We start from the raw sequence: 25,702 nt of genomic DNA on the forward strand, positions 1-25,702 counted from the left end.
GACTAAGAAGACCAATCCTGGTGTATTAACATCCCATATGGCCAAATATTTCAACAAAAAGAGAAACTCATCAAAAGATCTCCAGTTTTATACCTGGGTTACGAAACATGACAGGCTGTAAGTTGGGCTGGGTATTAGAGCTTCGAAGCTGATGCAAAGGGAGGAGCTGAACAATCTGCCCATTAGGGTGCCTGAATAGGTTCATTCCACTTGGGCTCCTAATAGGCTGCAAGACCATCCGGTGTCCTGGAAGTTGTGTGTTTGAGACAGGTCTAAGATTAGGAGAACCCTGCTGCACTGGAATCAACAACAATCGAGGTCCAGCACGTTTCACTGGGTTAGGAGAAACCTGTGGAGTAGCCACTGAAATTTGAGGGGCATTTTCTGAAAAACAGAAAATAGAAACATAGTATCAGAATTTCCCTTTAACACATGTAGGAAAAAAATTATAAGATCTGACCATGCTACAAATAACTTCTAATTTGAATTATAAAGTTGTTGAAATCCTGTACCTCTATGATACACTATTTAGTAGTATTTAGTAGTCGTATGGCTGAGAACAATTTATCTTAAAAGTATTAACCAGACACTGCAGAGCCTTACATTTAGACTGGTTTAAAAAAAAAAAAAAAAAAAAAAAAAAAAAGAAGGCATCAATTGTCAAGAGGTTCCCTTAAAAAGACAATACTGCCTAATGAAAAAACATGGGCTGCCCTCTAAATATGGATTGTCATTAAAGCTAAAGAGGGGGACCCTCCCCACGTGAGAGTCTGTGCTGTGAGATTCTTTCCCCCGCTCCATGTGGGAGTCTGTACTTGTTCTTCAATAAATTTCCACCTTTGCAAAAACAAAACAAAAGCTAAAGAGATCATTCTTGATAAATTCTCTTCTTCAACTTTAAAATTCAGGCTGTTAACACTTACTAGTCTTATGACTTAGTTTCACAGGTCATGGTCAAATAAGATAAAGTCAAGAACTAAAAAAAACTTCAAACTTCTTGGCTTTTAAAACTCACTGACAAATCAGCTGTGTAAAGATTTGTGGAAATTGTTTTTCACAAAGATAAAAATGTATTCCGCCCCCCCAAATGGAATGAAAGTAAGACATCGAAGAAGCAGGGAAATAAAGCCTGGTTAGGAAGAGGCAAAAGTTAGTTTTAAAGCAAACAGAAAAGCAAAAATGTAATGCAGAAGATGTGAATTAAGAGAATTAAGATCATTAATAGTACCTAAAGATGCACTTTAATGTTTGGAAGAGATATTTAGTAATACTAAAGACATAGGAAAAATAATATGAGTAATCTACAGATAGATTTCTGGTTAAGGGGATAAAGAGGTAGGAATAATAATAATAGTAAGCATAAATGAAACTGGTCTAATATTACCATTCAAAATAGGGAAATTACCTAACATCCTATATAGTAAAGAGGTGATATGCAAATCGATTGTCACTCCAACATAAAAGATGGCCGCCCCCTGTGGTCAAAGATGGCCATCCCCAGGTGGACAAGATGGCCGCCACAAAGATGGCCAGCAGGGGAGGGCAGTTGTGGGTGATCAGGCCAGCAGAGGAAGGCAGTTTAGAGGGACCAGGTCTGAAAGGGAGGGCAGGTGGGAGGGACCAGGCCTGCAGGGGAGAGTAGTTGGGGCAACCAGGCCAGCAGGGGAGAGCAGTAAGGGGCAACTGGGCCGGCAGGGGAGCAGTTAGGCGTCGATCAGGCTGGCAGTGGAGTGGTTAGGGGGTGATCAGGCTGGCAGGCAGAAGCAGTTAGGGGCAATCAGGCAGGCAGGCAGGCAAGCAGTTGGGAGCCAGCAGTCCTGGATTGTGAGAGGGATGTCCCAGATTGGAGAAGGTGCAGGCTGGGCTGAGGGAAACACCCCCCACCCCGTGCACGAATTTCGTGCACCGGGCCTCTAGTTATTAATAAATCTTTTCATTGCTTTGTCACTAAATAGAAAAATCAACAAACCAACAAAATACAGATTTAATTTAACATATAATATCCCATCAGATAGGCATTCTGCCCATGAAACATCAAATTTCTAAAAGAAAAGTCATATTTCTAACATTTACATGACAAATTACATATAGAAGATTCAGGACTTCTCTTGAAAACAAAATAAAACAAAGAGAACAAACTATTTCTTAAAAAGAAAATTGTGTGCAATTTAAAAAACATTCATGTATAGTATGTGAATTAAGAAACATATTAAAGCATTAATTTCCTGAACATTTCTATTTAAATTAAGATTTACAGAATGATTCAAAATTAAATTACTCCAGTTCAGAGAATGAAAACAGCCTTTAATACACATGCTAAATATGGCATTGTTTCTTGAAATGTGGGAGGGGCAAGAGAAAAAGAAGGGAAGTCAAATGAAAAAGCACAGATATCTTTTTTTTTTGGGGGGGGGGTGGATTAATCCTCACCCAAGGTTATTTTTCCATTAATTTCTAGTCAGAGTGGAAGAGAGAGGAGAAGACAGGGAGAGAAACATCGATGTGAGAGAAACACATTGACTGGTTGCCTCTTGCACGCACCCTTACCAGGCCAGGGCTGGGGAGGAGCCTGCAACCAAGTTACGTGCCCTTGACCAAAATTGAACCAGGAACCCTTTGGTCCACAGGCCAATGCTCTAGCCACTGAGCCAAACCGGCTAGGGCGAAAAAACACAGATATCTAAGTGCCTGAGTTGGGAGCCTCTAATGAACCTAGAACAAATTGCATTCTTCCTTAGCCATAGCAGTTATCTGAGTCAGCTACATTTGTAAAAGAGCAGACAAGAAAATCTGTTAACATATTTCCTCAAATGGTATTAGAATAGGTTTTAAGTGGTATATGAATATAGAATAATCCCATATTACATTGTCAGAAAGTAATTCCTTTTTCAATTTTAATCTTTTGATTTTATACAGAAGAATGTCCCAGTTTTGATGTTGTCTTTAATATTATGCCAGTATTTTCTAGCTTTCTTCATTAACAGAGAGAGAGCAAGCCACATGCTAAAAACATTATGGCAGGTAGATAAAACTTACTATTTTTTATTATTGTTTCCAGTGCATTTACTTACGGGATTAACCTCTATTTTTGCAAGTAATGTTGGTTTCCAATTATGGTAAGATTGCTCCTTTTACAAATAAACTTAAGCCCTGGCCTGCACACCAGAGGGTCACAGGTTCGATTCCTGCCCTCAGTCCAGGTGCGTATATAGGGAGGCTACCAATTGGGTCTCTTTCACATCACTGTTTCTCTCTTTCTCTTTCTCTCTCTCTCCTTTCCTCTCCCCTCCCTTCCACTGTTTCTAAAAAAAAATACCCTCACTCCTCGGGTGAGGATTTAAAATGATATAAATAAACAAACTTAAGGCCTGGCTGGTATTGCTCAGTGGTTCGAGTGTCAGCCTGTGCACTAAAGGGTCATGGGTTCAATTCCCAGTCAAGGGCATATACCTAGGTTTTAGGTTTGATGCCTGGCCCCAGTCAGGGCACCTGCATGTGGGAGGCAACCATCAATGTGTCTCTCTCACATTGATGTTTCTCTCTCCCCCACTCCTCCCTCTCTAAAAATCAGTGGAAGAAATATCCTTGGATGAAAAGTAGCAAAAATAAACAAACAAGCAAATTTAAATAACAAATGAGTTGATTTAAATAAAAATATTAAGTCAATGCAGTACAAATGGGAATAAGAGCAAGATACATGAATGTATAATCTGAGTGACTAAAATCCAAGAAACAATGAACTACAAAAAGCTAAATGACTTTATAGTTTCATGACAGAATTAAAAATATAAAGAAAGGTTGGAATCCATATGGATTAGAAAACATGATTAGTTAAAACGTGACAAGATATAAACCTTGAGATTCCATAGGAAATCAAAGCAGCTTCATCAACAATGATCTCACTTCCAAAAATGAATATTAAACTAACCAATTTTATATGCTTATTAGGAGAAGCAGAAGACAAACACATTTAATATCGTGATTCACTTGCCCTTTCAATAGAACTTCAACTTATAAACAAAATCCAAGTCACTTCTTTCCTAAAATACCAGCAGGGATTTGGACCATGTCACTAAAGGCAAAAATATTTAGTAGTAAAAGTATCACTAACCAAGAGAGAATTGCTGTTGGCTATTTATTTCCCCTTAAAGCCTGCAAAGTCTCTCACTCTTTTCCACAGAAAATCCTCTCCGAGTACACTAAGAAAATTACTTACTTTAGTTGGTTGAATTAGGATAGAAAAATTACCACAAAGTGTGAGATATTCCTATTTCAAATTCACTTAACCTAAGTCAATGAGAAAAATTTTAATTTTGACTAAAAAGTTGATAAGCATATAAAGTATTAGAGTCCTAAGCAAAGAAATATGCCTCCTTATTTCTATTTCAATCAGTTCATGTATAATAATTAAGTAGGAGAATAATGTCAGTAATATATGGGAGTTGGACTGACTCACAAATGATTTTTACTAGGCAAGGGACCCAGAATTTTAACCTTCAGCAAGGACAAAGAAAAAGCCCTCAGCTTGGTTGCAGCATAGGCAGAAGCCTATAATCTTTTCTTTTTTTTTTTTTTTTCCAATTAAAAAGATATACTACCCCACCCCTAAAAAGGGGAGCACAGCCAAGGCTCTCCTTGTGTGCTCTCCTCAGAGATGTGTATCCCTAGCTCTCAGTACACAAAAGATTGCCCTTTTCCCAGTGTCTACCTTAATGGCTGCTCTACTACTGGCTCAGAGCTCCACTCCCATATGTATTTTTTTAGTATCCTTCATCCACCATTTCCATTCTAATGTTTGAGTGTTTTTAATATCCTGAGGAAATCTCCAGCACCAAGTTATCTGTCAAAACTGTTCTATTATCACTAAGGTACCATTTATGGTTTTTATTAGTGCTCTATAACAGGTTGCATAGATTTTCAGTGATTTGTCCTAGCCCTGTATTAACCATGAGCTAGCTCTCTTATTTTTAGTGTTCAGTTTTGCAGAATGTAAAGGTTTTCAGGAATACATGTATCATGTTACAGCAGAAACACCTACACTGTTACCCTGATATATCTATAATCCTATCACAAACCACAAAGTTATATGAACAGCTGTATAGTAAACCAGCTAGTTAACATCTAGGCCTTACCTGGTCTCTGGCTCACTGGTGGACTCCCATCAATTCCTGAGAGTATAATGGGAACAGAGCCAAGAGATGAAGTTGGTGTGGTCACCATGGAGGAAGATGTAGCTGTGGTCACCACGACTATGGAGGTGGAAGCAGTGGAAGCAACAGGAAGAGTTATGGTTGGAGGAGATGCCACCAAAGACTTAGGAAAAGCAACTGAAGCCACAGGGGTAGTTATCCCAGTTGTTTTGATAAGGTTCACAGTGCCTGTAGATTGGGTAGATGTTACAGGGGTGCTGGTATTAGTTTCAGAGACCTCAACAACACCCGCAGTGGTGGCACCAGAAGGATAAGTAGTTTCTTTAGTTCCCACGTCAGACATAGCAGTCTTAGGTGTCACAGCAGTAACATTCTCTAAAAACACTTGAGGGGTGGTAGTAGTGACAGCAGCAGTCACAGGGCTGCACACCTGAACTGCCTCAGAAGAAACCACAGGTGTGACGACCATTACTGGAGAAGGTCTGATACTGAACTTCTGTGGCCCTGTTAGGGGTTGGGGTGTGCTAACTCCAGGTATCTTCTGCTGCAGGGCTCCAACTTTACTCATCACAAACTGTGTGAACACACCACCAGGAGAGGGTCGTGCCGCTGCAAATAAAAATTTGCAGGTCAAAAATCTTCAGTTCTCATATCTTATCCTCTTAGTGATTGAGTTTATCAACCATTTATTGTGTGCACCACTGGGTCCACTTCTTACGGGTACTACCTACCTGCAATATACATGTCAATTTCCATACACAGAAATCAAAACACTTCCCTCAGCCCATACCCAACCTTTATAATCTAACAAGAAAGGAATTAAAATTGGGTGTTCCTACTAAAAATCTTTTGTCTGCACAATATAGCCATATTGCCAGGACACTAAAAAGACAATGTAGCTGCCCTGGCCATGTGGCTCAGTTAGTTGGAGCATTGTCCTGTGCACCAAAAGGCTGTGGGTCTGATTCCTTGTCAGGGCACATGCCTAGGATGGGAGTTCAATCCCCAGTTGGGGTGTGTATGACAGGCAACCAATAAATGTTTCTCACATCAATGCCTCTCTCGCTCACTCTCTAAAAACCAGTGAAAACATTTCCATCCTCAGGTGAGGATTGAAAATAAATTTTAAAATTAAAAGGTAATACAGCAGCACACAACTTCAAACAGATAAAGAAGAAAAGAAGGTTCTCCCCCGCCTTTAACTCTAACTTAAAAAATTTTTTCCACCACTTCTTCCTATCCCAGCCCCTCCAACTCTTTATTGCAGTCCTCTTATAAGACGGTTTAGATTTACTATCTTATTTTTAAACTGTACGAAAACATTTTTCATGAGAGGGCAGAATAGGACTGTTTATTTTTTAAATCACCACTACTTTATAAAAAAAGAGATAAAATGGGTTTCTTTTAAGGCATACAATGCCTATCCCTCTATCTTCCCACAACTCCAGCATTCAGCCAGAGACTTCAATTTCCTATTAGAGAAAAAAATATAGTAATAGACAATTTTACTTAACATTCCTAAAAAGATTTGAAACAACAAAAAGAAATTCAATAAACCAACTGTATATACTCTCAATGCTAAAACACAAAGGCTTTCAAGAAAGTAATTTATTACAGACTCCAGCACTAAAGTTAAGCAAAAGGTTTTCATTCAGAGAACAGGGATGAATAATCTTCCCAAAATTATGTTTTCCAACAGCCTTCTATACTTTAAGCCTATACTAACTCAACCCACTTTGATTTTGCTAGCTCTATTGTTTAACAAGTTCAAGGAACATACATATGATTGGTACCAGTAACACCAGTCCTCATAGAAGAAATATTAAATTAGGGAAAAGTATTTAAGACTATGTGTTGTCCTTTTAAATATAAAATTAAAAACAAAATTTAAAAACTACGTTTTTTTCTGCATTAATAAAAGTCTAAAAGTCTGGGCAATAACTGTAAAACTAAAGTTCAATCCATCTAGTACTATAGGTCATCAGAAGCGTTCCCAAAATATATGAGCAAGACAGACATTGAGAATAATGCCAAATTTTTTATTCCTCTAATTTTTACAACCTCCATACTATATCCACAGGCCAAGAAGCAAGTCACAAATCTTTCCAAAACATATATACAGTACAACTTACCAATTGGTCTTTTTGCCGGGACAAATGCCTTCAGATTCTTCCCAGGGTGATTTGTTGCAGTGCCGGAGGAGGATGCCATTTTGGAATTGGATGTTGAAGGCAACAGGGTACGTGGTTTCCTGGATGCAGCCACCTTGGCATTGGATGCTACCTTGGAGATGACAGTACTGAGGGTTGAGAGGTCCAGGACTGAGGGTCGCAACCTGCCTGTGATATAAGCAGCTAGCCTATTGGCTGGATGCAATGCCCCCATCTGTCCCAATAGCAACTTAGCCTGCGGGTAACTCTTACCATTAACCTGAAACAAGTGGCAAAGAGAAATTCTGTAAAGATAAAATTCTCTCGCTAACTCATCTCCCTTGACAGGGGTTTCATTTTTACAAGGTTTTAAAAGTCTATTTTTCAGATTTAAAGGGAAAAAGAAATGGGCTTTTCCCACTTGGTATAATCGGAGTAATCAGGAGGTGAAAAAAAAAATACTATTATCTGATATTCTGAACTAACCTCATCCTTCATTTTGGTAATTTGGAAACAGAATCTTATTAAGTCATTATATCTGCATCGCAGAAATGGGAAAGATACGTCAAATCTAAACAATCATCCAATTATTTTACTTGTCAATAAGCAATTCTGGTTAAGTTATTACCAATCATCAGCAAAAATGACTAACTGTATTCTCCAGATTTTCTGACAAGACTAGAAAGGCATAATGAAGCCCTCTTACAAGGGTCCTTTCAAGCTACCCTTCACATTTGGGAAAATACACAGTGAGTCTACTTTAACCTAAGTCACAAAGTAACCTTATTTTTCTAAAAACTCAACTTTGAAGATATTGTCTTCATCTCTTGGATAAAACTTGGGCTGGCTCAAAATAAATGCTAGTAGAAACTCATTGTAATTTTTGAAAGAGTCACTAAATAGTCAGAAGAAAGTAAATCAATGAACGAAGTAAAGATTTTTTTCTACTACCTAAATTGATAGACTGCCTATTTTGGGCAGCAGGGAAGTTTTGCTTAAAAGAAAGAAAAACAAAAACCTCCCAAGTTTCTTACCCATGTTCTCTAAGTCATATTGCTGGGTTACTGAAGAAGATATCCTTTTTTGTCCCTCCTTTACACCATTTAAGAGGAGGAGGGGGTAGAGGGAGTTGGAGAAATTCAAACTCTCCAAATTAATAGGGAATTGGTGAGGAGAATCACTACAGCAAGCCACTCTCTCTTCAAGGACACAAAACGTAATTACTCTTTGCTACTTAAGTAAAATTGTGATTATTCCTAGACAATCAGAAATATCTTTGCCTATGTTGATACAAAAAAATGTGATCTTTCTATCCTAAAGTAAACTTTACTGTGTTCTTCAGGCTCTACGGAGTCCAGATCAGATATCCCTAATCTGCTCCTTTGAGAGACTTGCTCCTAAAACTACTCAGCAGCTTCCCCAAAAACCTACAGTGGCCTAACTGCTTATGCAAATTCACATTTGATGATGGTTTTCTGAGTCCTAGACAGAAGAAGAGAACACAAAATTTCCATGCCTGTATTTCAGGGAGTCTAGTCTCTCTAGAAATGATCTCAGATAAGTCTGGGCTCTCAAAGTATTAATCAATAAATGCAATAAAGAAAAAGCCCTGCCCTGACCGGTTTGGCTCAGTGGATAGAGCATCGGCCTGTGGACTGAAGGGTCCCAGGTTTGATTCCAGTCAAGGGCATGTACCTTGGTTGTGGGCACATCCCCAGTAGGGTGTGTGCAGGAGGCAGCTGATCGATGTTTCTCTCTCATCGATGTTTCTAACTTTCTATCCCTCTCCTTTCCTCTCTGTAAAAAAATCAAAAAAATATATTTAAAAAAAAAAAGAAAAGAAAAAGAAAAAACCCTGTTCTCCTCATCATTAAAGAATTAAGAAATACCAACAGAAGCAGTTATATAGGATCACTAAGAATAAACTGCAATAAAAAGTTTTTAACGAAGTAGATCATCCATATTGTTACTGGAATAGTCCTTAGCGCAGAGAAGCAGTCAAGCTAATACAGTCAAGTAACCTTAGCAATAATGTCAGACACTTCCACACATTTGCTATGATGATATAAAAGTGCAATTAATGTCTCTGAGAAGGGGGGGAAACCTTTTTGACTATGACTAAATTTTAATTCAGAACTTCTCTTTCCAAAGGCTTTTCTACATGCCAGGGTAATTTTACTAATATAACCTGCCTGAATTACTGAACAGTAAGGATAGAGATATTTGTCCTGCAACAATGATTATACTGACAAAATCCCTATGAACCATACAAAGAAAAAAGTACTTAAGCAAGCAAATTGTGGCTCATTTAAAAAAAACTTTTATGATTTGAATAACACCTTACTTAATTTTTCTCCAAGTTTCCAAACACATACTGCCTATTTTAAAATCAATTTGATCTCATTTTATTTTGAAAGCTTTCTTCTAATAATAATCTCAAGAACTAAACTGAATCCCTTACTATCCTTGCTTGGTTGCCAAAGTATCACTAGAACCAGACAATGAAGTTTAAGAGGAGCAACTTTCTGAGGAGACTAGGGTCTACATTTGTTTATAAGTATGACAAAAATTCACTCTAGGTATGCTTCTAACCTAGACCTATTACAAAAAGAGATAATGATTTTGTCACTCAGTTCCCAGGCAATGTGAAAACAAGTTATATAAGGCCCACAGAGGGCTCTGAAAAATAAAGATGTTACCTAAATACAAAAAAGTGCTACACCCAGATTAAAGGTAATTCTCACCTGGATAAGCCCAGATGTGCTTGAACTGGGTTTACGTTTATAGGCCACAAGTTTCCCTGCAGGAGAAAGCCCTGCATAAAAGGGCAGACCTTTGCCTCCATGTAATCTCTCCCTCACTGAATCCAGGGCATCTGTCTGCACAGGAGAGATATCATCCATTTTCCCAGGGGATAATGGACCATCAGGAGTCTCTGATCCAGATTTCTCAGCCATATCATCTTGGTCTTGACATGATGGCATAGAGATTTTCACACGAGAAGAATAAACAGGGGGGCTCTTCTCACCCCGGCTCTTTCGCTGAGAAGCCAACTCAATGATGAAGCTGCCCACCTTAAGTGATTGTGGCATGTTGCTATTGATGTGCTGGGATAAGATGCTCAATATCTTGTTCCGATCCTCCTCCCAGTTGCAGTCTGAGATGATTTCTATCAGTTTGGTGGGACCACCAGGTGACCTCTGATGCACATAGGAGGTAGAAGAGGATTCCCCTTCATTGCAGGAAGACTTCCAGCTCTTTTCTGATAAGAAATTGAAAGATATTTCTGCATCAAAGCAATTTACACTCAACTTTGAAAGATTTTTACTTTCCCTAAGTTCTCAGAAAAGTACCAGGAGTATAGAAATTCAATAGTTGCCCAATGTCCCATTCCCATGTATTTTCAGTGGTAATTTAACACTCACAACTTGGGGAATTTTCCAGGAAAAAGATGCCAGAGAATCAGATTATAATAGTCCTCACTCTCCTGCTAACTAGGCTTTCTAATAAAAAGGAAGTAGTCCCACTTAAGACTGTTCTAAAAACCCATAACTATTTCATGAAAAGACATTATCTTGCTAACAAAAGACCTATAAGCAAGGTTAAAGCTTATTTGGTATTAGAGGCCTGGTGCATGAATTTGTGCACAAGTGGGGTCCAGCTACCCTGCCCCAATGGAGGCTGATTGGGCAGGGCCGGTGCGGGGGAGGGGACGTGAAAGGTTGGCTGGCAGGCCCCACCCCCAATGGGGAGGGGATCAGGGGCTGGGCCGGCTGAGGGGAGGAGTCTCGGGAGGTTAGAGGGTGTGATCAGGGCCGGTTGGCCGCCCCAGTGCGCATCATAGCAACTGGTCGTTCCAGTCGCTTGGCTTTTATATAGATAGATAGTTTAATGTTCTGCTATCCATATAGGCAAAGCAAAGATACTTGCCAGATGCTTTGTAACATGTGATAGGCAATCAATACCAAAAAACAGAAAAACAGATAGTGATCTGGTTTAAACACACACACACACACATAAAGTGCGCTCTACCTCTAGTTTCTACTGCAAATACTTCTGAATCACTTTTTGTTTTTTACTTCTGAAATACATTTGTACATCTAGATATGATTGCTCCACTTCTACATTGTGTGCAGATCACTCAATTCACCATGTTTTACATGTTAACTAGATGTCTACTTAACTAGACACCAAGATTTCTATAGCTGAGCCTCTCAACAAAGTTCTACAGTTACAGGTATGTCAGAATATAAGATTCCATCAGCCTTCAGAGGAGTAGTGCTCTCAGGCAGGATCTCTCCACCTTAGCAGGCTCCTCTACTTACCTTAGTGTACTAAAAAACATTTTCACTTTTTGTGTATATTATGCTTTCTAAAAAAAAAAAAAAAGAAGAAGTTGGAAACCACTGCTGCTTTCGTGTCTGAAGTCTCAGGAAGCAAAACCAAAAACAAATAGTTAACTCCCTAAACATTATCTCTCACCAAATTTGGCAGTAGCCTCTGCTAGGTAAATCCTTCCTTTCTCCCTCTGCCATTTCTCCAACAGCAACAGCTACTGAGAACCTGAGTAAAAATTTCAATAGCTAAACAAACAAATGGGACTGAGGTTTAACAAAAAGTTTAAAAAAGAAAATCACAGCCTAGCCAGCATGGCTCAGTGGTTGAGCATTGATCTATAAACCAGGAGGCCACAGTTCAATCCAGTCAGGGCATATGCCTAGGTTGCAGGCTCGATCCCCAGTGTGGGGAATGGGGCATGCAGGAGGCAGCCGATCAATGATTATCTCTCATCATTGATATTTCTATCTCTCTCTCTCTCTCTCTCTCCCTTCCTCTCTGAAATCAATCAATCTATACACACACACACACACACACACACACACACACACACACACACATATTTTTTAATTACTAATAAGACAGGGATGTCCACTTTCACCACTTTTATTCAACATGGTACTGGAAGTCCTAGCCACAGCAATTACACAAAAAATAAAAGGCATCCAAATTGGAAAGAAGTAAAACTGTCCTGATGTGCAGATGACATGATACTGCATATGAAGAGCCCTAAAGATTCCACCAAAAAAACTACTAGAACTGATAAATTCAGTAAAGTAGCAGGATACAACAAAAAATACTCAGAAATCAGATATATTTTTATACACCATTAATAAACTATCAGAAAGGGAAACTAAGAAAACAATCCTATATACAACTACCTTCAAAAAAGAAAAACATGCCTAGCAATAAATTTAACCAAGGAAGTAAAAGACCTGTATCCAGAAAATTATAAGACAATGAAAAAATAAATTGAAGATACTAATAAATGGAAGCATACACTATGCTCATGGATAGAAAAAAATGATTTAATAACTAATAAATAATAATACAAGAATAAACTGTTTCACACACAACTGTAAACCTACTTTTGCCCCAACCTTCACACAAGGAACATACAAGTCAACACCAAAAGAAAAACAAAAGAATCCAATTAAAATACACGCAGAGGACCTAAATAGACATTTCTCCAGAGGACATACAGATGGCCAATAGACATATGAAAAGATGCTCAATGTCCCTAATTGTCATAGAAATGCAAAGTAAAAACAAAATGATATATCACCTCACATCTGTCAGAATGTTCATTATCAATAAATCGACAAACAAGTGTTGCCGAGGATGTTGAGAAAAGGGTACTCATGTGCACTGTTGTTGGGAATACAAATTGGTGCAGCTACTGTGGAAAACAGGATGGAGGTTCCTCAAAAAAATTAAAAATGGAACTACCTTATGACCAGCAATTCTACTTTTGGGCACATATTCAAAGAAACCCAAAACACTAATTAGAAAGGAAATGTGCACCACTATGTTCATTGCAGTGTTATTTACATTAGCCAAGATTTGAAATCAGCCCAAGTGTCTATCAGTAGATGAGCGGATAAAAAAGTATGGTAGCCCTAGCCGGTTTGGCTTAGTGGCTAGAGCAGGGGTGGGCAAACTTTTTGACTCGAGGACCACAATGGGTTCTTAAACTGGACCGGAGGGCCGGAACAAAAGCATGGATGGAGTGTTTGTGTGAACTAATATAAATTCAAAGTAAAGGAACGGAGGGGAGAGCAAGAGAACCCTCCGCTCTTTCAGCTCCGCGGGCCGTATAGAACAGCTGAACGGGCCGAATCCGGCCCGCGGGCCGTAGTTTGCCCACGGCTGGGCTAGAGTGTCAGCCTGGGAACCAAAGGGTCCCATGTTTAATTCCAGTCAAGGGCATGTACCTTGGTTGCAGGCTCCTCCCCAGCCCAGACCCTGGTCAGGGCTCATGTAGGAGGCAACCAATCGATGTGTTTCTTTCACATCGAAGTTCCACTCTGTCTTTCCCTCTGTCATCCACTCTCCCTAAAATTTAATGGGAAAATATCTTTGGGTGAGGATTAACAAAAATAAATTTTAAAAAAAGCTATGGTACACACATATCTACAATAGAATATTACTCAGCCTTTAAAAAGAATGAAATCTTACCATTTGCAACGGCATGGATGGACCTAGAAGGTATTATGCTAAGTGAAATAAGTCAGTCAGAGAAAGATAAACACCATATGATTTCACTTATATGTGGAATCTAAAGAACAAAATGAAAGAACAAACAAAATTGCAACGGACTCATAGATACAGAGAACAGACTGATGGCAGAGAAGAGGGGGAGAAGGAGCTTGGGGAATTGGCTGAAAATGGTGAAGGGATTATTAAGAAATACGAATTGGTAGTCACAAAACAGTCACAGGGATGTAAAGTACAGCATAAGAAATACAGTCAACAATATTGTAATAACTATGTATGGTGCCAGGTAGGTACTAGAAATATCAAGGGAAACACTTTGTAAAGTTTATGATCATCTAACCACTATGCTGTACACCTAAAACATACAAAATAATATTAAAATATTAAATGTAAACTGTAATTGAAAATTAAATTAAAAAGAAAATCAGACTTCAATCCTAAATGTCTCTTGCAACAACATGCCACAGCAATGATTGAATTTTATTTCTTAGGACAGGAGTGATAAAGAGACCAAATAACAGGAAAAAACTTATATATCATCTCTATTTTTAGCAGAAGCTAAAAACAGAGTAGGTCAACATATTCTGGATTGGTAATTTTAGTTTCCTCTCATTTTTATTATAATCCACACCTATATAATTACTATCAAATAATTAAGATCTAGTTTTCATGCTGACCTTGTGATTTATCAGAATCATCCTCAAGGTCACAGGTAATTGGTTTCGAGGGCTGCTGTTCAGCATCTGGCTCCTGAAGAAGAAATAACACAAAAATACTTAAAAACTTATATTGATATTTAGTATCAATACAGACTAAGATATAAGCATTAAATCTTCCAAAAGAAGCCCTGAAACAGTAGAAAGATTAAAATGACAACAGCTTCATATCTATATACACAGCTGCATTACTATCATATTATGTAGCCCTTGGCAAAAACACATAGACTTGCTCTGTAATATCCCTGATAATGACTGAGTCACCAAGAAGAGAATTTACATACTATTTTATATTGTATTCTACTAAAGAAGGAAAAATATTTGCTGTTTAATGGGCCAAGTTTCAGTTATTTAGAAATTTCACCAATGTGGCAAGACACAAATTCTGATAATTACAGATAATTTAATTTAAACTAGAAATGTTTAAACTTTTAAAAATTTCTTTAGCATTAAAAAGAGTAGTATTTTTAATAACCCTAAGACACTGTTCTCTAAAATAGGTTTGCAGAGAAACAGATATATTGATATACACATCAAGTAAGCCTTCTCTGCCTCACAAGAATTACTCCAAATTATTCTGGTGGTAATATAAATTCTAATACCAGCAACAGGAAATTGAAAGTTAAGAGAGAAAGTATGCAATAAGTAACTCACCTTTGCACTACAGTTCTCAGGACTAGAATGACATGAGCTGAGCTGCAGAAACGATGGGGATGGGGATGGTGACGGCTGTCTCTGTTCCTCTTTTTTTCGTTCATATACTCGAACTCGGGCACAAGTCATCATACTTTCAAAGTACAAGTAGACTGGATCCTTGTCCTCTTCCCGAATCTGTAAGTTTCATACAATAAAATATCCCAAATATTGGGGGGGGGGGGGGGGGTGGAGAGCCTCCTATACTTCAAAAGGCAAAGAATGTTTAATTTTTCTTATTACAAAACTTGAAATTTTTAAATGCACATTTTAAAGTTAAATAGTATAAATATAGTTCATATGTGCCGAATCGTAGGGCAATCAGAAAGGAAGGAATTCTCTATCAAGAAATTTCAGATCAGCTTGGCTGGAGTGGCTCAGTGGTTGAGTGTCAACTTATGAACCAGGAGGTCACAGCGCAATTCCTGGTCAGGGCACATGCCCGGTTTGCAGACTCGATCTCCAGTGGGGGTAGTGCAAGAGGCAGCCAATCAGTTATTCTCTCTCATCAGTGATGTTTCTATCTCTTTCTCCCTCTCCTTCAGATCATATCAGTGTTTCTCAAATGATCTGTGGTTAAGTACATTTCTTAATTAATAGACTAACATAGATGAATACTTTTGTAAAATACAAAATTACTAGAAAAATACAAAATGGATTACTAGAAAAACAAAGGCCAAAATATAAGCACAAGTTTTGCAGTATTAGATTTAATAGATATAAAATGTCTATCCACTTGCTATAAAAGTTTCTAAATATTTGCTCTTATTTTCTATATGTACTTATTTTATCACAGACTGGTAATAGTTTTTGATCAGCACTGGTACAGAGACCCACTGAAGGGCACTGCACTAAAAGATCTTTCTTCAATTTAATGGACTGGGGAGAGTGAAATGGATTTAGTAAACGAAAATGCTTATCAGCTCTTCTACCGTCCGTCTTCACATAGTCATATTACAACCACTGTTATTTGAAATCTTGAACTTTACTGTTATTACTATATATAAAGAAATTTGCTTTAAGAAAATTTTACTTTTTAAAGTTTTTTCTTAATGGTTTTCTAGCAATAACATGTACTACATCTCAATTACTCAATATACTACATTACAGGAATAAGATATGTTAAACAGACTTTTGCAAGTCAGTTTTTCAAAAGTCCATCTTTATACAATCTTCCTAAAGAAAAGATTTGGCTAAGTTTAAGAATTACTACTAGTAACCTCTTTTATGACATTTTTTAAGAGCCAGCAACTAAACCAATTAAATCAGAAAGGAGATGGCTTACAGGCAAATTACCTGAAAGTAAAATGATTCATAGAATATAAACCAAAAATTTGGTTTCGGGATTGAGCAAAAAAGAAAAGAGAGAAAGAACTCATAGATACAGACAACAGTATAGTGATTGTGGAGAGTGTGGGGGGAAGTCGAGGAAGGTATAGGGAGGGATAAATGGAAATGGGGGTAAATTAAAATAAAAAGAAAAAGCATTTTTAAAAATTGGTTGAAACCCATCATCTTTACAAATGATTTTTGCAACCTGCAATAAAAGATGAAACTCCAGACTTACCACAGGATTAGGTTTGGGAGTATATGTCCGTGCAGGTTTAATTCCAGTGAGCAGTTTGCCCTTCACAGTAGTAGATGAAACTTCTGGCTGAGGCAACAACAATGGTTTCGTAGGCTCAATGACAGAAGGCGTCGGGATATAAACTGGCTCTGGATCTACTTCACCTTCTACCTTCACCCATAATGGATAATGACGAACAGGCTGTTCAGGCTCTGTTTCACATATAGCTTAACAAAAGGAAGCATAAGATTTTATTTTTTTTTAAATATATTTTTATTTATTTCAGAGAGGAATGGAGAGGGAGAGAGAGAAACATCAATGATGAGAGAGAATCATTGATAGGCTGCCTCCTGCACACCCTCCTACTGGGGATCGAGCCCACAACCCGGACATGTGCCCTTGACCGGAATCGAACCCGGGACCTTTCAGTCTGCAGGCCAATGCTCTATCCACTGAGCCAAACTGACTAGGGCAGGAAGCCTAAGATTTTAGATGCCTTTGGCAACAAAAGTTCAATGAGGCATTGCCAATGTAAAATATGCTCCCCCTCATAAAAAGCAGTTAACTCATTAAAACAATCAAACAGCCCTAGCCAGTTTGGCTCAATGGATAGAGCATCAGCCTGTAGACTGAAGGGTCCCAGGCTCGATTCCGGTCAAGGACACATGCCCAGGTTGCAGGTTCAATCCCCAGTAGGGGGTGTGCAGGAGGCAGCTGATCAATGATTCTCTCATCTATCATGTTTCTATCTCTCTCTCTCCCTTCCTCTCTGAAATCAAGAATATACTTTTTTTTAAAAATCAAACAGATACCACCTAAAAAACCTTTATTTGCCCTCATGCACCTTAATCTAGTCATTTAACCAAATATTTGTTGAATATTATAAATCAGATACTGTTTTATGAACCAAATGAATACAGCTTTGAATAAAACAAAGTACTTGCCCTCACAGTTATAATTCAGTAGGGAAAAACGAACTAATAAACATATAATATCAAATAAGTGCCATGTAGAAAAATGTAGCAGGATAAGGAATGAGGAGTTAACAGGAGATGCTATTATATTTAGCAGAGTCAGAAAAGGCCTTCTTTATAATCCAAGAAAGATACCATTACATACCACACTTTTTTAAAATCTTACAACAAGTATTTATTGATCTTACTATGTTCATACTCTAAGCATTTAATTATGTTTTAACTCATTGAACTGTCACAGCAGTCCTTGAGATATTATTATTCCCATTTTGCAAAAGCTGAGATTCACTACAGGAAGAGACAGATCAAGGATCAAACCCAGTCAATCTGGTTCCAGAAACTGAGCTGTTTCTATTGCCTTCAATGATAAACTGTATTCAAAAGATAGCCTGGCCTTAGCCAGTTTGCTCAGTGTTTAGAGTGTGGGCCTCCATGAACTGAAGGTCGCAGGTTCAATTCCAATCAAGGGCACGTACCTGGGTTGCAGGTTCGATCCCCAGTCCAGTCAGGGCATGTGCAGGAGGCAAACCAATCGATGTGTCTCTCTCACATGGATGTTTCACTCTCTCTGTCTCTCCCTCTTCCTTCCACTCTCTCTAAAAATAAATGGAAAAAATATTCTCAGGCCCAAGCCGGTTTTGCTCAGTGGATAGAGCATCGGCCTGCGAACTGAAAGGTCCCAGGTTCGATTCCAGTCAAGGGCACATGCCTGGGTTGTGAGCTTGATCCCCAGTGGGGGACTTGCAGAAGGCAGCTGATCCATGATTCTCTCTCATCATTGATGTTTCTCTCTATCCCTCTTCCTTCCTCTCTGAAATCAATAAAAATATATTTTAAAAAATATATATTCTCAGGTGAGAATTAACAAAAAGACAGCCTGAACTCGGCACAGGAGCAAAAAAATATCAATAAAAAAGCAATGAAACCCAATAGAGATAAAATCATACTATCAAGAAGTTCTACACAAAGGAAAACAAAATGAGGATCTAGGTTAAGAGGCTTTATTATTTAAGCAAACTAACCATCCCAGAAAGAAGACAACTACAGAGGAGCAAACATTGTATTTTGCATTTTAATAGTCAATCCTCAGAGAGAATGTAGCTGGTTCTAAGCCAAAGATCCAAAATCTTTGCCTAAAGTTATATAATATGTGAATGACCAGCATTCCCAGTTACTTCAAATAATCCTGTATAATAAAAGCCTAATATGCAAATCGACCGAACGGCAGAACTACCAGTCGGCAGAGGGCAGGGCCAGCGAGCAGGTGGCACCAGGCCAGCCAAAGCGAGTGCCAGCAGGCAGCAGGAGGGGGTGGTGATCAGGGGGCAGCGGCGACCAGGCGCCATCCCCCAATCTGCCCAATCGGCCCACAGGTCACCTCCTACAGAGGGAGTTCGATCTCTCGCTATAACGTGCACTGACCACCAGTCCTACTGACGGCTTAGGTCCGCTCCCCACGAGTGCCAGTGGGCAGAGGGAGGAGACGGTGATCAGGGGGCAGTGGCAACATGGCGCCATCCCCCAATCTGCCCAATCGGCCTACAGGACGCCTCTCGCAGAGGGAGTTCAATCTCATTAAAACGTGCACTGACCACCAGTCCTACTGACGGCTTAGGCCTGCTCCCCATCTAGCCTCCCTCTGCGGGAGGCAACCAGGACGATCAGGGGAAGGCGCCGCCCCTATCACCCCGCTGCTCTGAGCCCCAGGCCTCGCAGCCACCGGGGCCCAAGGCTGCCTGCCTTCGGCCCTCACAGCCACTGCGGCTTTGTCCAGAAGGACGTCCAGAAGATGTCCACTCTAGTTAGCATATTACCCTTTTATTAGTATAATTAAACCTAAATAAAGCTGAGGGAGAGAATATAATGAATTTTACTGATCATCTGTATATTAAAAGAACACTGAGGTTGGGGTTCTCAGAGAAAGACACAGAAAAATAAATAAAGTGTCAAAGGCATTCTGGAAGTCCACATAAAAGAATGATTCAAATTTCAAATTTAGCACACAAAAAAGCCATCTTCAAAAGAAAATTATCATTGAAAAAAGGCGTGTGTGTAGTGCACATGCCATACAGAAAGAGCATTTAAGGATGGTAAGAATTTCTCAAAATTCTTATTAGATCATAGATCGGTATTAAAGAAATACTACTACTACTTGAAATAGGTTTTCAAATAACCATACTTTTCTAAAAAATTAAACTATCCTGTTTTAAGTCTTACTACTCACTGTATTCCAGCTTCTTTCTCTTCTTCTTCTCTTTCAATTGTTCTTCCTCCTCCTTGACTCCCTCCACTTCTTCCCTTTGCTCATCTCCCAAAGTATCATAACATACTGCATCACGATGATGAGCAGTCTTCCTCTGGAAATGCTTAGTCTTGGATCCCCCTTTCACAAGTACAACTTTTCTTTTCAAACAAGTGCAGCCAAACATGCAGTCTGGTCGGCGGCAGTGAGCAGGCTGGCGCTTCTCCAAAGCTAGACTGGAACATATGCAACCCAATCGACAGAAATCATTGTTGCATGGAGGTGCCCGCTTCCTTATGATTGTGTGGATGGGTTTAGTTTTGAGAGATGCCTAAAGTGAAAGCAGAAAATTGTAAATCTACTAAATCATCCCCCAAGATCACCAACAACCTACAGTCATATGTTGGTCTGCCTTCTTCTGTGTCTGAGCACTCAGTACTTCAAGTACAAGATTAGAGCCGATTCAAATGACAGAACATGAATTTAACACAACTCAGAGCAATCTTTCATTCCAATGCATAGCACAGGCAAGCAAGAGAATACTTTAATTATGAGCAAAAATAGCAACAAAGATGAATTTATCCTCAACAGACATTACACATAAGTTCTAGGTCAGAGGTTGACAACTTAAGGCGCAAGGACCAAATCCAGCTTGTTTCATAAATAAAATTTCATTAGAACACAACCAGACTTATTCATTTAAATAATGTCCATGGCATTACAACAGCAGGGTTGAGAAACTGCAAGCAAGTGCATGGCCCACAAAACCTAAAATATTTACTGTCTTTTTAACCCCTAATCTATAGTAATACATAAAAAAGGAATAACAACATACATGCATAAAAGTCTTTAGAAATGATTAATAATAAAGGACACTTTCTCTGTTTAGTCCCAACAACTCTAGAATAGTCACAGAATTTAAAAAGGGAAGATACAGAAATTTCATGACAAGAAAATTATCTTCATTTTGTTGGGTCATTTTACATTAATAGAAGCTAAGATAGGTGAAGCAATAACAAATGACAATTCTTAATATAAAACTTTAGCCTGGGCTGGTGCGGTTCAGTTGGTTGGAGCGTTCTCCCCTGCACCAAAGGGTATGGTTTCGATTCCCGATCAGAGCACATACCCAGGCTTCAAGTTTGATCCCCAGTTGGCGCACCTACAGGAGGTAACCAATCAATGTTTCTCTCTCTCTCTCTCCCTTCCTCTATTTCTAAAATCAATAAAAAACATATCCTCAGGTGAGGAATAAAAAATATGTTTTTTGAGACAAAAGCTTTTTCTGCATAGGTTTATAATTTTTTTTGGATTTGGGGGGATTTAATACCTTTTAAGCAGAATTTTCAAAGCTATTTTAAAAAGATCAGCCAATATACTTGCCCACATACTAGAGAATAAAATTAGAGACTTTCAGAATGGCCAGTTGCCTTTATACAGAAAAGGAATATTATCCAAAAACACAAATGCACTGTTTCCCTCTGCAACAACAGGGATCTACACATAGGTATCTAGTTGATAAAGAAGAAAAGTGGAAGACGCCTCCTTAATTGTCACTAAACTAACTAAGTACCCAATTCTCCTGCTAAAAAACCCCATTCCTCTTATTAACGTCATTTTTTATAGCCAAAAATATGCTTCTGGAGAACAGATAACTTACTTGAGCCGTAAGCAGAGTTGTTAAAGATACATCTGCTCGCTCTTCAGTGATATAGGTCCTTGGTTTTCCTTCCCAAAGTGCACAGTCTTCCAGGTCCATTAGCTTCACTTGAGATTTAGACAAGCCTGGGGGGCGAGTTCCCTGTTGCTGCTGCTGCTGGTGGTGTGCCTGCCGCAAATTAATTTGCTTTGGGAATGTATTTTCATCTAAAGTTGGCACAACAAAGTTATTCACCTGATTTTCTGAGATGGTGCCTGAAGAATTCTTGTTAACCTTATCTCCTGGAACAGTATGAGTGTGCTTCTGCTTTAGTGAAACAGGGTATGGCAAAATGGATTTATAAGATGATTTACTTCGGCCACTGCAAGTTGCCTGTTTGTTTTGAGACTTTGCCTTTCGAGATGCAGGGGGTACAGAATGAGGCTTTACAGAATAAGAGGTAGAAGGGGAAATGGTTGATTGCTTCTTTAGTACACTATCAAGTGTTCGTACATAGCTTGTACTCTTAGTGGGAAGCTGGTATACAACAGGAGATGTGGGAGCATTAGAAGAAAAACCCATGCTTGTTTCCATCAGCTTGCCTTCGTTTTCCAAGTATTCATCCAGCTTATCACTGCAGAAAGCAGAACGGTTTTTCAGTGGACCTTCTGAATTTCCACCTAGAAATAAGAAGACAGAGAGACTTGAAGAAATCTAGAACAGGTCTTCAGATCTCTAAAAAGAAAGGCCAGGAGTCCCTCCTCAGAAGAAAAAGATATAATATAAAACCAAGTAAAGAGATTAAATGTCACACACCAATTATATTAAAATCCAATCTCTAAAATTATTTCAATTCATATATTTAGCATTAATTTTTGAAAAATATGGAACACTTCACAAATCTGTGTGTCATACTTTACACAGGGACCATGCTAATCTTCTCTGTATCGTTCCAATTTTAGTATATGTGCTGTCACCAAATGGAAGCGAGCACCATTTAGCATTTTTGAGAAGTGCTAACAATAGTAATAATTAGCACTAAGAGTTTACAAATTTTGATAATTTATAACCTTAGTATAGAAACCATACTTAAGTAAAAACTTAAGGGCAAAAAAATATATACTTAAATCATACCTCAACAGAATGCCAAGAGATTATTAAAGAGATTGCAGTACCTGGACTACGATATAAATTGCAAGGGAAGCCCTGGCCAGCGTGGCTCACTGGTTAGAATATCAGACTGAGCACTGAAAGGTCACCAGTTCGATTCCAGTCAAGAGCATGTACCTGGGTTTCAGGTTTGATCCCCGGGGCCTGGTTGGGGTGTGTGCAGGAGGCAACCAATCGATGTGTCTCTCTCACATCGATGTTTCTCTCCACCCTCACCTCCTCTCTAAAAATCAATGGAAAAAATATCCTCAAGTAAGGATTAAAAAAAGAAAATACAACCTACGAATCAGGAGGTCACAGTTCAATTCCGGGTCAGGGCACATGCCCATGTTGCAGGCTCAATCCCCAGTGCGGAGCGTGCAAGAGGCAATCGATCAATGATTCTATCTCATCATTGATGTTTCTATCTCTTTTATCTCCCTCTCCCTTCCTCTCTGAAAGCAATAAAAATGTATTTTAAAAAAATAGAATCTTTCCTTATAAAAAATAAAATACAAAGGAAGAAGTAATAGCCCTAGATGGTGTGGCTTAAAGGTTATAGCATCAGAGGAGAAACCAAGATGGCGGCATAGGTAAACACCTGAAATTGCTGCCTCGCACAACCACTTCAAAACTACAACTAAAAGACAAAACGGACATCATCCAGAACCACAGAAAGTCTGGCTGAGTGGAAATTCTACAACTAGAAGGAAAGAGAAAAGCACATTGAGACTCAAGAGGAGGTACGGGAAGTAAAGTGCAGAGGTACGGAGGCGCACGTGCGCAAAGGGCTGGCAACTGAGAATGTGGTTGTCTTTTTCAGTCGGGAGGGAGACACAAGCTCCCTACTGCTCTGAACTCCAGTTCCAGGCGAGACTCTGGGGATCCAGACTCATACGGGGAGAAACTGGACTATCTGGCATAGGGTGGAACTCAGGGATGGCTTTCTCTCAGAGATGCTTGCAGAGATTACCAAGGGACACTGAGACCTGAGGGCCTCTTAGGGCAGAGCTGAGGATCAGCCATGGCTGTTTGCTCCACCCTGTTAATGCCCAGAGACCCTGCCCCACCCAAGCTATGAGCAGAGGCTTTTGCATATGAATAGCCTGGCCCTTTGCAATCTAAAATTACCTAACAAACTGCAGCTGGGTCAGAGAGACCCCGAACATCCAAAAGAAGGGCCAAGGCCCCACAAAAGCTTGCACTGCTTCACAGCTGGGCCTCATCTGGGAACCTCCAAACCCCAAACAAAGAAGAGGAAGCTACAGTTCTCTCCGTAGCTCCTGCTGGGTGGCCTCAGGCAGAGGCTAAATTAGCACCTCCTTGGAGATCCAAGAGCCAGTGTACCCAGTGGTCAGAGTGGGACTACCCAGATTACAACTCCTCAGATCCATAAGGGACACACTCAGCGGGCAAACTCAGTGAGCACCAAAGCCCCACTGAAGCAAGTCTTGCCCCATAAGGGTGTCTCCAGCACAGAAGTTCTCCCAGTGTAGACACAGCTGATGCTCACAGCCAACTGGCCTGGAGGCCAATTCCTCCCAGTGATACCAACAACAATCAAGGCTTAACTACAACAAGACTGTGCACACAGCCCACAAAAGGGTGCACCAAGAGTGTCCACCTCAGGTAACTGGGGAAGCTGAGCCACTGGACCCTATAGGACACCTAGCACACAAAGCCACTCTATCAACACAGGGAAGCAGCCAAAATGCGGAAACAAAGAAACAGGTCACAAATGACAGAAATGGAGGAAAGCAAACGACTGGATATAGAGTTCAAAACCACGGTTATAAGGTTTTTCAAGAATTTTCTAGAAAAGGACGATAAATTTAGTGAGACACTCAAGGATATGAAAAAGGACCAAGTAGAAATTAAGCATACACTGACTGAAATAAAGAATAATATACAGAGATCCAATAGCAGACTACAGCCGTGGTCGGCAAACTTATTAGTCAACAGAGCCAAATATCAACAGTACAACGATTGAAATTTCTTTTGAGAGCCAAATTTTTTAAACTTAAACTTCTGCTAATGCCACTTCTTCAAAATAGACTCACCCAGGCCATGGTATTTTGTGCAAGAACCACACTCAAGGGGCCAAAGAGCTGCATGTGGCTCGTGAGCCGCAGTTTGCCGACCACGGGACTAGAGGATCGCAAGAATCAAGTCAAAGAATTGAAATACAAAGACGCAAAAAACACCCAACTGGAAAAGCAAAAAGAAAAAATAATCCAAAAATATGAAGATAGTGCAAGGAGCCTCTGGGACAACTTGAAGTGTACCAACATCCAAACTATTGGGGTGCCAGAAGAAGAGAGAGAACAAGATATTTAAAACCTATTTGAAGAAATAATGACCAAAAACTTTGCCCACCTGGTGAAAGAAATAGACTTACAAGTCCAGGAAGCACACAGAACCCCAAACAAAAGGAATCCAAAGAGGACCACACCAAGACACATCATAATTAAAATGCCAAGAGCAAAAGACAAAGAGAGAATATTAAAAGCAGCAAGAGAAAAACAGTTAGTTACCTACAAGGGAGTACCCATACAATTGTCAGCTGATTTCTCAACAGAAACTATGCAGGCCAGAAGGGAGTGGCAAGAAATATTCAAAGTGATAAATAGCAAGAACCTACAACCAAGATTACTCTACCCAGCAAAGCTATCATTCAAAATTGAAGGGCAAATAAAGAGCTTCACAGATAAGAAAAAGCTAAAGAAGTTCATCACCACCAAACCAGTATTATATGAAATGCTGAAAGGTATTCTTTAAGAAGAAGAAGAAAAAGGTAAAGATAAAAATTATGAACAACAAATACATATCTATCAACAAGTGAATCTACAAATCAAGTGAATAAAAAA

At 39.2% G+C, this 25,702-nt stretch overlaps 1 protein-coding gene across 7 annotated transcripts in view; it reads right to left on the reverse strand.

The window, feature by feature from the left end:
• Positions 1–25,702, reverse strand: part of MGA (MAX dimerization protein MGA) — a 99,976-nt gene that overhangs the window by 20,592 nt on the left and 53,682 nt on the right. For 2 of the 7 annotated variants that reach the window (XM_080665072.1, XM_080665070.1), the window contains exons 8-16: positions 21,708–22,366; positions 20,030–20,378; positions 16,832–17,058; positions 15,226–15,402; positions 14,533–14,605; positions 10,045–10,562; positions 7,283–7,580; positions 5,133–5,759; positions 94–384 (exon numbers count right to left, since the gene is read on the reverse strand). In XM_080665072.1, the coding sequence (XP_080521198.1) occupies positions 94–384; positions 5,133–5,759; positions 7,283–7,580; positions 10,045–10,562; positions 14,533–14,605; positions 15,226–15,402; positions 16,832–17,058; positions 20,030–20,378; positions 21,708–22,366 (3,219 nt within the window). Of the gene's footprint in view, positions 1–93; positions 385–5,132; positions 5,760–7,282; positions 7,581–10,044; positions 10,563–14,532; positions 14,606–15,225; positions 15,403–16,831; positions 17,059–20,029; positions 20,379–21,707; positions 22,367–25,702 lie in introns of those variants that run through there. The other 5 variants (XM_080665071.1, XM_080665073.1, XM_080665076.1 and 2 more) reach the window with 5 other exon arrangements.

This window comes from Plecotus auritus, assembly GCF_963455305.1.
Source record: "Plecotus auritus genome assembly, chromosome: 1".
NCBI lineage: Eukaryota > Metazoa > Chordata > Mammalia > Chiroptera > Vespertilionidae > Plecotus > Plecotus auritus.